General features: G+C 46.2%; 1 protein-coding gene across 1 annotated transcript in view; it reads right to left on the bottom strand.

Moving 5' to 3' along the window:
• Nucleotides 1-924: 924 nt before the first annotated feature.
• SF3A1 (splicing factor 3a subunit 1) overlaps nucleotides 925-13,545 on the bottom strand; it is a 20,000-nt gene continuing 7,379 nt past the window's right edge. Inside the window, exons 5-16 of the mRNA XM_024197870.3 lie at nucleotides 13,352-13,426; nucleotides 11,690-11,840; nucleotides 10,927-11,120; nucleotides 8,637-8,754; nucleotides 8,330-8,515; nucleotides 7,638-7,759; nucleotides 7,233-7,475; nucleotides 5,082-5,292; nucleotides 4,178-4,329; nucleotides 3,136-3,237; nucleotides 2,837-2,908; nucleotides 925-1,709 (exon numbers count right to left, since the gene is read on the bottom strand). Of these exons, the coding sequence (XP_024053638.1) occupies nucleotides 1,608-1,709; nucleotides 2,837-2,908; nucleotides 3,136-3,237; nucleotides 4,178-4,329; nucleotides 5,082-5,292; nucleotides 7,233-7,475; nucleotides 7,638-7,759; nucleotides 8,330-8,515; nucleotides 8,637-8,754; nucleotides 10,927-11,120; nucleotides 11,690-11,840; nucleotides 13,352-13,426 (1,728 nt within the window). The 3' untranslated portion in view covers nucleotides 925-1,607. The remainder of the gene's footprint in view (nucleotides 1,710-2,836; nucleotides 2,909-3,135; nucleotides 3,238-4,177; nucleotides 4,330-5,081; nucleotides 5,293-7,232; nucleotides 7,476-7,637; nucleotides 7,760-8,329; nucleotides 8,516-8,636; nucleotides 8,755-10,926; nucleotides 11,121-11,689; nucleotides 11,841-13,351; nucleotides 13,427-13,545) is intronic.

Below are 13,545 nucleotides of genomic sequence, written 5' to 3'. Positions count from 1 at the left end.
CCTAATGCTCTCTTCCTGAGTATGCCACCCCTGCAGCTCTGTTACCTGGGGTACTGCTCTCTGCTTTCCCCAAACACCGAAGATCTGAGACACCCATAATTGGTTACTGACCAGGCACCGAACTACGATCTTTTTGTTTTGCCTTTTTAAAAAGGCAGTCAGCACCATATTCCTCCTGGATAGAAGCACGAACCACCTCCATCCATAGTGAGCCCAACACCACCTTCCCCCCGGCTTTCAGCAGCCCTGAGCACAGGTCCCCCTCCTACGGCATAGGTCACATTGGTCTAGTGCATCCAGCTCACTACCGTGCTGCTCTACTTTCTCAGCCACACATGACCAGCTGAAGAGCGGTTGGCCACCAGTAACTGCTGGCTTCCATGGGCCTGGAGTGCTGCCAGCCACCTGCTGGGCTCTGGCCATGCCCATTTTCTACAACAATATAATCTGCTCTTGTCCACCCCTTTGTGGGCTGGGAGTATGGAGGATGTCCTAGGTTGTCTTTGACCCGATGTAATAGGCATGAAAAGACAAGTCTCTTTCCTCATGCTGCCACCTCTAAGAAATGAAGAGCTGTTTTCTTTCATATAAAAATAAGACTTACAGGACACGGCTAGTTTTGTTTTTCTTAAGATGTCTGAGCAATAGATACGGATGATTTTAAAAAGCTCAGAATTTACTATCTAACAATGAAGATCTCCTGAAGCACCAGACAACAACTGACTGAAGGATCCAATGACACAGACAGATATGCCCTCCTGGAAGTACACAGTGGGCTCAAATATGGTCTTTTCAACATAGAGCTTAAAGTGCTTGCATATAATTAGCCCAAAAGTCTTTTGAGCCATGTGCAGGAGTGCTACAGAGTTGGGTAGGTCTCAATATACAGGACATCCACAAATAAAAAAAATGAAGAGTCACTACTGAGATTCCCCACTGAGATTAGAATTTTATTAAAACAAGTCAAATACTGTACAGGATGATCAGAAACAATCTTAGAGCCTCTTTATCAAAACCAGCAGCAAAGTACAGTTATTCCAAAGAAGGATAAAATCCAAAAACAATCACTGCAGGAGATTCTTACATGTACATTTCACAGAGAAGGAGCAAGGGGTTTATTATACTAAATAAAGGAGTTCTCAATTACAAAAAAGATTAAGTGAAAAGGCTAACATTTTAGTCAGGCAGGTGATATTCCCTGTGTCATAACAAACCGGGCTGCAAAATGAAGATGGATTTTTAATGTCCAATCTGGACAAGATCTCAAATGAAATGCTGCCACTGCTGCTGTAGGGAATTAAATGAAAATAGTGATAATTAAGAACAGCATTCTAGCAAAGTGTCACAAGAGCTGTGAAATTACATGCAAGGTCACAACGTTTACATGGCTTTGTCTGGGTGATATGAATTCTCTCCAGCCCTGTAACGGTCTGATTTTTGGATACAGGACTAAGGACTAAAATACAGTCAATAGCTCCGAAGTGGGGATTAGTAAGTATCACAGGTTGATGTTTCATCTTGTCACAGTGTCCCCAGGAGCTGCAGGATTCTAGTTGTTGGGTTCACACAAATGGCAAAGCATCCGACAGTTGTAGGCACCCTGACTCCTACTTCTTTCTGCCTCCTCTTTCTTTGAGTGCCAAGTGAATCACAGAACCACTTATCATGTTGTAGTAAGCCAAAGAGTTGGAGTCCTTGATGAAAATGCCCTGCAAGAAACAACAGGAGGTCTCAGGTCTCCCTCCAGAAAGATTCAACAATCTGGGCAATCAGGAAGTTCACTACTAAACTAGGAGGGACCCAGGGTGGTTCGGTGTACAGAGGAGGGACCCCAGTCTCCCAGAGAGAAAGATGATGTGGAGAAGCTGGGTAATAAGAGTTAGGCTTCAGTGCTGTCACAGTATTTCCAGTATTGCAGCCAGAGTGCAGAGACAAGTGTTTACTCTTTTTCAGGGTGAAGTTTAACAGACTTAGGTTTTGCCCAAAAGTGAATTCTTTGAAAGATTAGAGCAGAAATATCACTGGTTTTTAAGAAGCTAGATATTGTGTGAGAGAGAGAATACATATCTGCCATTATAAAAGAAAGGCGTTTTTGTTTTATTTCCCCCTCTTTTTTAAATAGCTCTACAGCCTTGGCAGGAAAGGCTGAAATTTGGCAGGGATATGTTCCTTTTGGTGTTCTAGCAAAAGTCACTCTAGAGATGGCTGGGTTATGATGGCTTTAAAATCCTACTGCATGCATGATTGTACTTTGTAGTAGCAGTGCTTTTTTCTCTCTCTTTTTTTTTTTTTAAAAAACTTCTCAATATTTTGATGTTCTGCACATACATGTGCAGGAGTTGTGGAATTTTCATGGGCAAACCCTGTAAGTCAACATGTATACGGTCTTTGGAGTAAAGATTAGAAAGCAGAGGGAGACAGTCTCATTCAGTGCAAACAAGAATACACTCAAAGCAGCAGGGCTCTGAAGAAGCTACTTCAATGGTACAGTGTTCAACCCCAATACACACAGAGGGCTCAAATCAGCTTAGTTACACCAGTGTAAATTCACAGAAAGCCCATTGGCTTCAACAGATTTATACTGCAGTGGTGACAAGATAAGAGCGAATCCACAGAATCACTCTCATTCACTGTCTGCCATCCAGTCTGTGCACTGAATGGGGAAGGGCCTCTGCACAAACTGTGTGTGATGTAATTAAAGACTGCCCTGTACTGCATGCACACAAGAGGCAGAGTGAGACAGTTCTCAGGGCCTTGTAATTTTTTTTACTGTACGGAAAAAGTGCAGGTAAGCGGCAAGGCAGCATTTGAAGGGTTAACACTGTCACATACTTACCTCATACTGCAGCTTCTGTTTCCCTGCTGGCATCCCTGTGGCCTCGTGGATCTTAACCTTTATAACAGAGACCTAAAAACAAGCACAGAGAGCTCAGTCCCTCCAGCGCCCAGGGCAGGGCAGGGCACGGCACAAGTGGCTAGCTCCACCCACTTCCGTCCCCCACAAACTATACACAGTTGCAATGTGGGGAGAGTCCAGAGTTTACAGCCTCAAGCAGGCAGTTTAGATGCTGTCCTGCCAGCAATCACACAGCAATGGAATAGCAGGAGTTAAGGCCAGGTTAACAAGTCATGTACCTGATCGGAGAGTGGAAGGGTGAACACCAGCACCTGGCCATTCAGTTTCCATTCAGTCTTGTCCTGCATGTTGGGAACCTGAACTTTAACTGTGACTGGACCCTAGGAAAAGAATTAAATGTAGTTACACACACAGATGGTCCTTAATGCATACAGACAGATGTGGGGGCAAGAGGCAATCACTTTGCTGTTCCTTTGGGTGCCGCCAACTTGCACCTTTCAATTCCCTGTTACTAGGGAGTCAACATTAATGTGTTTTATTTGCTTCATTACTCTTACTTGGCAAGTCATTTTGTCAAAAGTCAGTTAAGAGTTCTGGCTGCCCCCCCTCACCCCCCAATTATTCCTTATTAACTTCTGGCTGTTCATTGGGTGGTTTGACTCTAGTGACATGGGGAACACTACCAAGATCCTTCTACAATCAGCATTAACTGTACTGTATGCATGCATACAGCACTTACCACAAAGGGCCCCTATTGTGCTGTACAAGTACAGGACAATAATATTCACTACCCTGAAGAACTTACAACTCAGTTTCAGAGAAGATGCAGTGAGTGGCAGACATGGGGAAGGAATTATAACTCAGTTTAATATCCAAGTCACCCTTGATCTGGGGACACTTCCTTGTAGAGAAATGGACACATTTTAACAGGTCTTTACCATGTGTGTTAACTGGAGAACTACTAAAAGCTACTCTGCATACTTAGCCTTCCCTTAAGATTGACTTCCCCATGCTGCCCTTCTCTCCAGGAGAGGAAGTCTTAAATTTTTGTATACAGTCATATAACTTTCCAGGTAAATTTAAATTAACTCAATTGCTCTAGGGAGAGTGACAGGAAGGAGCTACTTCAGAGATGCAGAGTCAATTTCTCATGGGGCACTTGTGCCTGCCAGCTGCCCTCCTGAATGTCCGTCCATTGATTCAGGTACCATTTTAGAGGAGATGACCCCTTTCGGGGAGAGACTGAATACTCCAGTGTGGTCAGAGTTCCCAGTACTACACAACAAGCTGTTGGACTGTGATGCTAGTCAAATTATATACCTTGTTCCTGCGCAGGAACTCCTCCTCTGGCATCAGGCTGTCCTCACTTTTCGGTTTCTTAGACACAGGTTCATCCTCCATGGGTGGTGGGGGGTGAGGAGGCATTGGTGCTGGGGCAGGGACTGGAGCCACAGGAGGGGCTGGGACAAATGCTGAAATAGGAGGGGAAAAACAGCTACATATACACCTACACATGACATTCAACAACAGTTCCCTTAACATGTTTCTGCAGTAGGCTGGCACAGACCCTAAAAGGAAACACCACTAGACAAGGAGGAAATAACATATGATGCTACTAAAAGGCCTTCCCATGTGGGGAAAAGACGGGGGGGAGCCAATAAACAGCACATGATATTTTTGTGGCTCATGTGGTCCCAGTCAGGCATACAGATCTCAATGTACAGTTGTTTGAAAGGTACTCTGGTATGTGATTGCAGTAATTAGAGTGTTGTAGCTGTGTCAGACCAAGGATATTCAAGAGAGAAGGTGGGTAAGAGAATATCTTGTATTGGACCAACTTCAGTTGGTGAGAGAGACGAGCTTATACAGAGCTCTTTTTTCGGTCTGACCTAAAGAAGAGCTCTGTGTAAGCTTGACAGCTCGTCTCTCTCACCAACAGAAGTTGGTCCAATACAAGATATTACCTCCCCCACCTTGCTTGCAGTAAGAGGCAGTTACAACAGCCATTATTTACTCAGCAATAGCTCACCCACAGGGTTGGAAGTTAGAACTGATTTTAATGACAAGAAATGCAAGCCAGGCCCTTAGGTCTTTCTGACTCATTCAGAAAGCGCCATAGAGCTTTAATTTTCACTGGGATGGCCCACCAGAGAAGGAGAGCAGGGATATTCATATAAGCATCTTCCAGGAGCAATTACGCTGAAAAATTATTCAACTCACTGACCTGTTGGTACTATCATGGGAGGCGGGCGAGGGGCCATCATGGGGGGACCAGATGGCGGCATCGGGACAACATTGATGCGTGGGGCATGTATTATTGGTGGCATGGGGGCTGCGATGACAGAGCCTGGGGGTATACGGACCACAGAAGTCATAGGGGGACGAGGCATGACAGGAACTGCAGAAACAACAGTGGTGCGAACAGGAGGCGGCATCTAGAAAGAAGACATTTATTACCAGGTGCAGCTCCAGGCACTCCGGGATTCAGTCTCTTATACTGTTCACAAGGGCTGATCAACAGCTGCAGAGGGTCACATTCTGAATCTTTTCGCTGGTCATATTTAGGAATATAAGCTTAGGTGGTTGGGGGTATGTGTACTTCTAGTTGCTACTGCCATTCTTCCAAATTCCCAGGAAGTTTGGGGATTGGGTGTAAAAGCCTCAGTAGTAGCAAAATCATAGAATCATAGAATATCAGGGTTGGAAGGGACCTCAAGAGGTCATCTAGTCCAACCCCCTGCTCAAAGCAGGACCAATTCCCAACTAAATCAACCCAGCCAGGGCTTTGTCAAGCCGGGCCTTAAAAACCTCCAAGGAAGGAGACTCCACCACCTCCCTAGGTAACGCATTCCAGTGCTTCACCACCCTCCTAGTGAAATAGTGTTTCCTAATATCCAACCTGGACCTCCCCCACTGCAACTTGAGACCATTGCTCCTTGTTCTGTCATCTGCCATCACTGAGAACAGCCGAGCTCCATCCTCTTTGGAACCCCCCTTCAGGTAGTTGAAGGCTGCTATCAAATCCCCCCTCATTCTTCTCTTCTGGAGACTAAACAATCCCAGTTCCCTCAGCCTCTCCTCGTAAGTCATGCACTCCAGACCCCTAATCATTTTTGTTGCCCTCCGCTGGACTCTTTCCAATTTTTCCACATCCTTCTTGTAGTGTGGGGCCCAAAACTGGACACAGTATTCCAGATGAGCCCTCACCAATGTCGAATAAAGGGGAACGATCACATTCCTCGATCTGCTGGCAATGCCCCTACTTATACAGCCCAAAATGCCGTTAGCCTTCTTGGCAACAAGAGCACACTGTTAACTCATATCCAGCTTCTCGTCCACTGTGACCCCAGGTCCTTTTCTGCAGAACTGCTACCTAGCCATTTGGTCCCTAGTCTGTAGCAGTGCATGGGATTCTTCCGTCCTAAGTGCAGGACTCTGCACTTATCCTTGTTGAACCTCATCAGGTTTTTTTTGGCCCAATCCTCTAATTTGTCTAGGTCCCTCTGTATCCGATCCCTACCCTCTAGTGTATCTACCACGCCTCCTAGTTTAGTGTCATCTGCAAACTTGCTGAGAGTGCAGTCCACACCATCCTCCAGATCATTAATAAAGATATTAAACAAAACCGGCCCCAGGACCGACCCTTGGGGCACTCCGCTCGAAACCGGCTGCCAACTAGACATGGAGCCATTGATCACTACCCGTTGAGCCCGACAATCTAGCCAGCTTTCTATCCACCTTACAGTCCATTCATCCAGCCCATACTTCTTTAACTTGGCGGCAAAAAGTCAGTAGTTACTTTCCCCCCACCCTCAGGAGCCACATTGCACAGCCATAAAACAAGAGAGTAGTCTCAGAGACAGAAGCTCTTTGAACAGAGCCACATGAGCAGAATGCTGCCGACCTCAAACATTAGAACAACTTCAGTGGGGCTGACCGAGTGAGCTGCACACTGTTATTACCATTTCTCGTGCCTACGCCTCTGCCTATGATTGCTACTTTCACTTCCCACCTTGGCTTTCACCCTTTAATCTAGTTCACCTTCCTGTCTCTCTGAGTGCCTCCCCAGCCCACATTTCCTTCCTCTCCGATTTGTCACTGTCTGAATTTCTCTCCTCTCCAGTTCAACATCATCTCTTTACAATACCTCAGCTGCTGGAAAACTCTTTCATAACGTATTTTCCATTTCTAATATATTTTAAACTTACTTCTAGGATCAATGTTATCATTTACAGCTAATTTGGCAAAGTGATCTCTTAATTTGCTAATCCCGTTTCCAAGCAGCACCCTACCATGACCCATTTCAGCAGCAGTAAAACCTACTTCCAATTCAGCATCAAAGCAGCTGTTTGTCCTTGGCAATAAGAATGCTTACCGATGGAGGGCGTGGCACAGATGTGATTGGGGGAGCATTAGATGGGGGATTCGATGCTGCGGAGGGAGGTGGTGGCTGGGGCATCTCATTGGGCTTGCTGGGACCAATCTTCTCCTTGCTGTCATCTTCTGGCACCAGCCCCTTGGCCTTATGGATAGCCTCAATTTGCTCTTGCAGGGTGATATTGGCCTGAGCAGCCTGCTGTGTGCGGGCCATGCTGCCAGAGTGGCCATCCCAGGTCACCTGGAAAAAGATAATCAGAAGAACATAGACTGTCAAAACTCTGATCAGATTAGCAGATAAGTGAGGGCTGCTGTTTCACAGCAAGAACAAGGCCCTGGAGACTCCCATTCCTACAGGTTAAGGACAGCAGATGGCGAGGTTACAGCAGGATTTGCACCGCACCTTTTCCTCTGGTTTCTGGATCTCCTCTTCTCCAATCTTTTTACCAATAGCAGTCTCTTCCACACCAAAGATATCGGTACGACGCTCAGCCAGCTGTTTCAAGCTGCTCTCAATATCCAAACCTGCAGACAGGCAGAGATAGGGAAAAAAGATGTTAGACATTTTCTCTCATATGACAAAACAGAACAAGATGACTCAGAGTCCTGCTTAATTCTCTAATCCAGTGGTTCTCAACCTATTTACCACTGTGGATCTCATATGCAGCTCTGTGTGTGTTATATGGGCTGCATCCACACAATAGATACACTACCTGTATGGCCCAGAGAATGTCACATGGGCTGCATTTGTGTGCTTATGGGCTGCAAGCGGCCCACAGCCGTGGTTGAGAACCACTGCTCTAATCCCTTGTTTCACAGAATATTTTCGGTACCAATGGGTCCAATACCACTGTTACTGAAGAATGAACTTCAGTTAATATGGTGGGTGCAGAACAATGTTTACAGGAAAGCTTCAGTGTTCTTGATGGCTACCAGAATATGTATACTAAACGAGCACAGTACACAAATCAGCATTTCAAGATATGTCAAAGGCCCCATTGATACAGATCAGTTTGACATGATTAAATTAGATTTAAACTATACACTGGGTTTTTAAATGAGTATCTCTTGGAGCCTTGTGAGAGGCAGACTAACCTGGGGCATAGACCTCGTCATCACTCTGTTTCTCACGGATAGACCGATCCCGCTGCTCCAGCCAGCGGGGATCCAGAAGGCCGATTCGCATGTGTTCTTGCATTTTACTGGCAGGAATCTTCTCTCCAGTGATGGGAGACACAAGATATTCATCTGGGGCTGGTGCCGGTGGTAATGGCTTGGAGGCTGAAGGAACAAAACCACATTGTTAAAAATGCCTAACTTGACTGCACATCTTAGAAGCAAGGTCTTGTGTGACTATTCAGTAAGAAATTAAATTGCTCATTGTCACCAAACTCTAGTTTACCTTTGGGATCGTAGTCTTTCCGCACAATGACCTGATCTGGAGTTGGAGGAAGAGGTGGTGGCATTGGGGTCTCTGGAGGAGGTGGAACTTTCTGACTCTCATCTTCGTCATCGGAGCCCTTAAATTAAAACAATGCTTACAAGTTATTAACAGCAGATCAAATATCTTAGAACACAGAATATGTAGCAACAGCACTGAAAGTCATATAGGGCAAAAAAATCTATGCATCAAGTGAACAGGGCTTATGCAGTCACTCCACGACTGAAACAATCTTGGCTCTAGAGTACAGATTACAGAAGTGAAAAAGGCTTTCTTCTTTGCATACCTAAGCGTCTCATTTTTCATTTGTTGACAGTTTCTCCATGGGAAACCTCAAGCCACTTGAAATATCTTTATTAGCAGGTTGTATCATGGGACCCCACCTCATTCCAAAAAATGGAAGTGTCAGATCCACACACTTAGGGTTACCATATGTCCGGATTTTCCCGGACATGTCCGGCTTTTTGATGCTCAAATCCCCGTCCGGGGGGAATTGCCAAAAAGCCGAACATGTCCAGGAAAATGCCGGCATCCCTGCCCCAGTCCCCTGCTCACCTGAGCGGCTCCGGCTGCGAGCTGCAGGCGGATTCCCCGCTGCGGCGGTGGCTGCTGCTGCTCCCCCCAGACACCTCAGCTCTGTGTAGCTGAAGAGCGGAGCTGCCCGAGCGCTACCGGCTTCACGGTTTGCCGGGCAGCCCCCAGACCTCCAGACCCTGGGCCCCCGGCACTTCCCCTCCCGGGCTCCGGCAGCACTGGGGAAGCGCCTGGCTTGGGGCACAGGGCGGGCGCTTCCCCTCCTGGGCTCCGGCTGCGCTGGGGACGTGCCTGGCCCAGGGCGCAGGGTCTGGAGGCTGCCCGGCAGCCCTTTTCGCGTGGCTGGGAGGGAGGAGGAGGGGGAATGCAGGGTGCTCAGGGGAGGGGGCGGGGTTGGGGCGGGGCCAGGGCCCCGTGGAGTGTCCTCTTTTTAAAAACCTTTAATATGGTAACCCTAAACACACTCCAATCAAGCAGCTTGCACTATGTATCTACAGAGATTTTTAAAATAGCGGAAAGGGTGCCAGCACTAGTGTTGCTGTAATTTAAAGAGAGTGGAGAGTCTAATTGTTTCCCAAAGAGGGAACCAGGTACCCCATTTCTCTCTAAATAACTGCATCTCTCATCTTTAGTTCTGGCACCAGGGGGACTATGGTTTACCACAGCTAGGGCCCTACCAAATTCAGGATCCATTTTGGTTAATTTACGGTCATAGGATTTTAAAAAATCATAAATTTCATGATTTCAGCTATTTAAATCTGAAATTTCACAGTGTTGTAATTGTGTGGGTCTTGACAAAAAGGAGTTGTGGGGTGGGTGGGTCACAAGGTTATTGTAGAGGGGGTTGCAGTACTGCTAACCTTACTTCTGAGCTGCTGCTGGCACAGCCTTCAGAGCTGGGCAGCGGCGGCTGCTGGCCAGGATCCCAGCTCTGAAGGCAGAGTCACCACCAGCAGCGGCGCAGAAGTAAGATGGCATGGTATAGTATTGCCACCCTTACTTCTACACTGCTGCTGGTGGGGCACTGCCTTCAGAGCTGGGTGCCCGGCCAACAGCCACTGCTCTCTGGCTGCCCAGCTCTGATGGCAGTGCAAAAGTAAGAGTGGCAATACTGCGACACCTCTAAAATAATCTTGAGATGCCCTCTGCAGATCCCTTTTGGGTCAGGACCCCCAATTTGAGAAACGCTGGTCTCCCCCATGAAATCTGTATAGTATAGGGTAAAAGCACACAAACAACCAGATTTCACGGGGGGAGACCCAATTTCACAGTCCCTGATGCATTTTTCATGACTGTGAATTTGGTAGGGCCCCAACCATAGCCCTTTCTCATCTCTTCTCCCGTAAGGCAGCTAAGTTAGTAGTTTGACAACAACTAACATCTCAGGGGCTTCTGAATGCGTCAACTGTACAATGAAAAGTGATCTATTTAATAGGACAATCTTTTAGGGTTTCTCTCCAGCAACATTCCTGGAATTCTCTCATGGAGTTTGTACTTTGTTAGAGAACATGCAAACACAGCCCTCCTCATTGGTTCAATGGATGAGAAGGGTTTCTGGCCAACAGATTAATGGGCCAAGATTGAGCTCATTTTTAGGGATAACTGTCATTGAACACCAAGAAGCACAGGGACGCTATGAAGTGAGAGCTTGCAGAGCCCCATATGCCACATTAAAGTCTTAACAATGAAAGTACCCTTTATCACACCAGCTACTTACCTCATCCATATCCTGCACTTGTGTGTCTTGGTCTAGTTGAGATGGGGTCTCCTCTGTCTTCTCTTGCTTTTCATCTTCTTCATCTGACTCCACCTCCATCTCTACTTCCTCACTTTCACCAAACTTCTCATAGCGCTCCTGGATCAGTATGCGAGCCCCCAGCTCCTCAGGAGTGGTGGGAGGAGGGAAGTTCCCTGCAACAAAGAAAAAAAAGCAAACATGAGGGCTTCTTTGGTACTATTCATTGCTCAAGATGCAGACACAGGCACCAGTCCCCTTTAATGAAACTAACTTGGGGGGTGGGGGAAATCAGACTGTTGTACTGATGGGCTCACGGGAGCAAAGGCACATAGAAGGGAAAGGCTAGGGATAAGACTGGTCTGAACACCAACATGAAGATATGTGATGACACAAACTGAAGGCAGCAAAGAAAGGGAAGCAGCTACCACAATGGGGTGTTAATGCAGCAACAGAGTTTGGGGGTCTTGGTTTTCAGTGAAACAGTTGATAACACCGGAAGCTGCTAGTCACAAAGAAAGTAGTACCAATTAAGCATCAGTGACATCACTAACTGCAGAAGAAACAGGACCTGAACTCAGCAGATATAAAGTTTTTCATAAAATGGACATCATATGCTTCTACCTTGCACCCATCTAATATTTTTTACTTACAGCATTTTCCAGCAGCTCTCAAGAGGCACATATCATCCCCACTAAACACAGAACCTGAGTCACACAGCGGTTATGTCACTTAGTTTTCCTACCTTGCTCATTGGGCTGGAAGTCCACTGTTTCCACAACTACAAAGTCATGCCAATCAATCTGGGCATAAGCAACACGTTCCTTCTCCTTCTCCTCCTCTTCCTTCTTCCTCTCTCGTTCCTGGAACTTGGCCCACTCCACCCTGTAGCACACCTGCACAAGGAGACATAAAGCACTGAGTCACAGAAGTGGGAAACATGTCACAGTATACAAAGGAGAACCCATTAGGAACCATAAAACAAGTCACAACCCCCACAAGTGTTCACCTCTATTCTCCAAAATATGTAAGACCCAACATAGTCAGTGCCTCCAGGGCAGCCACAAGGGCAACCCTTGGAAGTCAGTTAATTCAAAATTTAGAAATTGAGTTTGATCCTGCAGCAACCAGGAAAAACTCCCACTGCCTTCAAGGAGTGGTTTGCTTGAGTATGGGCTGCAGGTTCAGCACTGTGCGGATGTCAAACTTTTTAGATGAATAATAGTGAGAATTCCAAAAGACAGATCTCAAATCCTGACAGATTAACACCTGGAACTGTTTGACATACTTCTCACAAACATGCAGTCATGTTCCAAACTGCAAATATAGTCTGCTAGAGGAAAACCTTAATTTTTAAAGATGAGGTACTGTATATTAAGAAACCTACAAATAGACTTGCCTATGAGTAGCAACTGAGATCTTAGATTGTAAGCTCTTTGGGATGGGAAAATGCTTTATGCAGTAAAGCTTCATGAAGATATTACTCCCGGGTGAATTCTGCACCACTGCACAATGCAGAATTTTGCAGAAATTAATGTTGTGCATGCAGAATTTCCTTCTCCCCCGCCCCCACAGAAATGGGCTGCAGAGATGTTGGCCACCAGTGGGGGCAGCTGGACCTGGCAGAGCCCAACTTGCAAATGGAAGACAAGGCTGGGGGAATGGGGAAGGAACTGGAGGATTCCCAGCATGCTCTGAAGGAAGGAGATGGCAGCATGCAGGAAACTCTGTGCAAATCCGGGACCCAGCATCAGGCTGTTTCTCCCTCTGGATCCCTAGGCTCTAGGAGGGTAGGGGGTGAGAGTATCTGGGCCAGCGGGGGGCCCACAGCTGGCCTCGGGGGGGAGGGGGGTGGTAGAGGTTGTGAGTATCTGGTTCTCTGGGCCGGGGGGATGGAAATAGAGGGCATGAGTGTCTGGGCCAAGGCACCCCCTGGCTGAGCTCTAGGGAGGTGGGGGTGGAGAAAGAGGAACTGGGTTGTCATAGGGGTATCTTTTACTCTTTACTCCTGGGGGAATTTGTGTGTGTGTCTGTATTGTTACAGACATACTTGCTGACAGGTATTTTGAAATAAATTATCAAAATAATTGAAACTCGTGATTATATAGTGTTATTTTTACAAATAAAATTTGTAGAATTTTAAAATATTGTGCGCAGAATTTTAAATTTTTTGGTGCAGAATTCCCCACAGGACTAAGATATAAAGCCTGCTACACAAGTGGTTGATCAGATCAGCTTATTTTCCCATGCTTGGAAAACTGTTTGAAATGCCCTGTTCCCACACTTTGTTCTCGTTGTGCTTACACGTGATGTCAATAATTAGAAAGATGCTGAGCTCAAAACCAGAAATAATTCAGAACAAGACTGAAATGCTTCAGTTGTTTTGTGGAAATTAGTCACAAGTTACCTGATCCAGGACTTCTCTAGGGTTTTCAGCCTCCTTCTTGAGTTTGATAAGTAAGCCTTTAGGCGGGATCAAGATCTGAAACACATTTTCAGGAGATCACTGATGACTATCATATAAATTGGTTCATAATTAAGGAAGCTGTCCTAATTATCTTGTTTCTACACTAGACAAAAATGAATCTTATGACTGGATCC

This window comes from Terrapene carolina, unplaced genomic scaffold (assembly GCF_002925995.2).
Source record: "Terrapene carolina triunguis isolate 2854851 unplaced genomic scaffold, T_m_triunguis-2.0 Scaffold782, whole genome shotgun sequence".
NCBI lineage: Eukaryota > Metazoa > Chordata > Testudines > Emydidae > Terrapene > Terrapene triunguis.
This window is presented reverse-complemented; position numbering and strand designations above follow the sequence as displayed.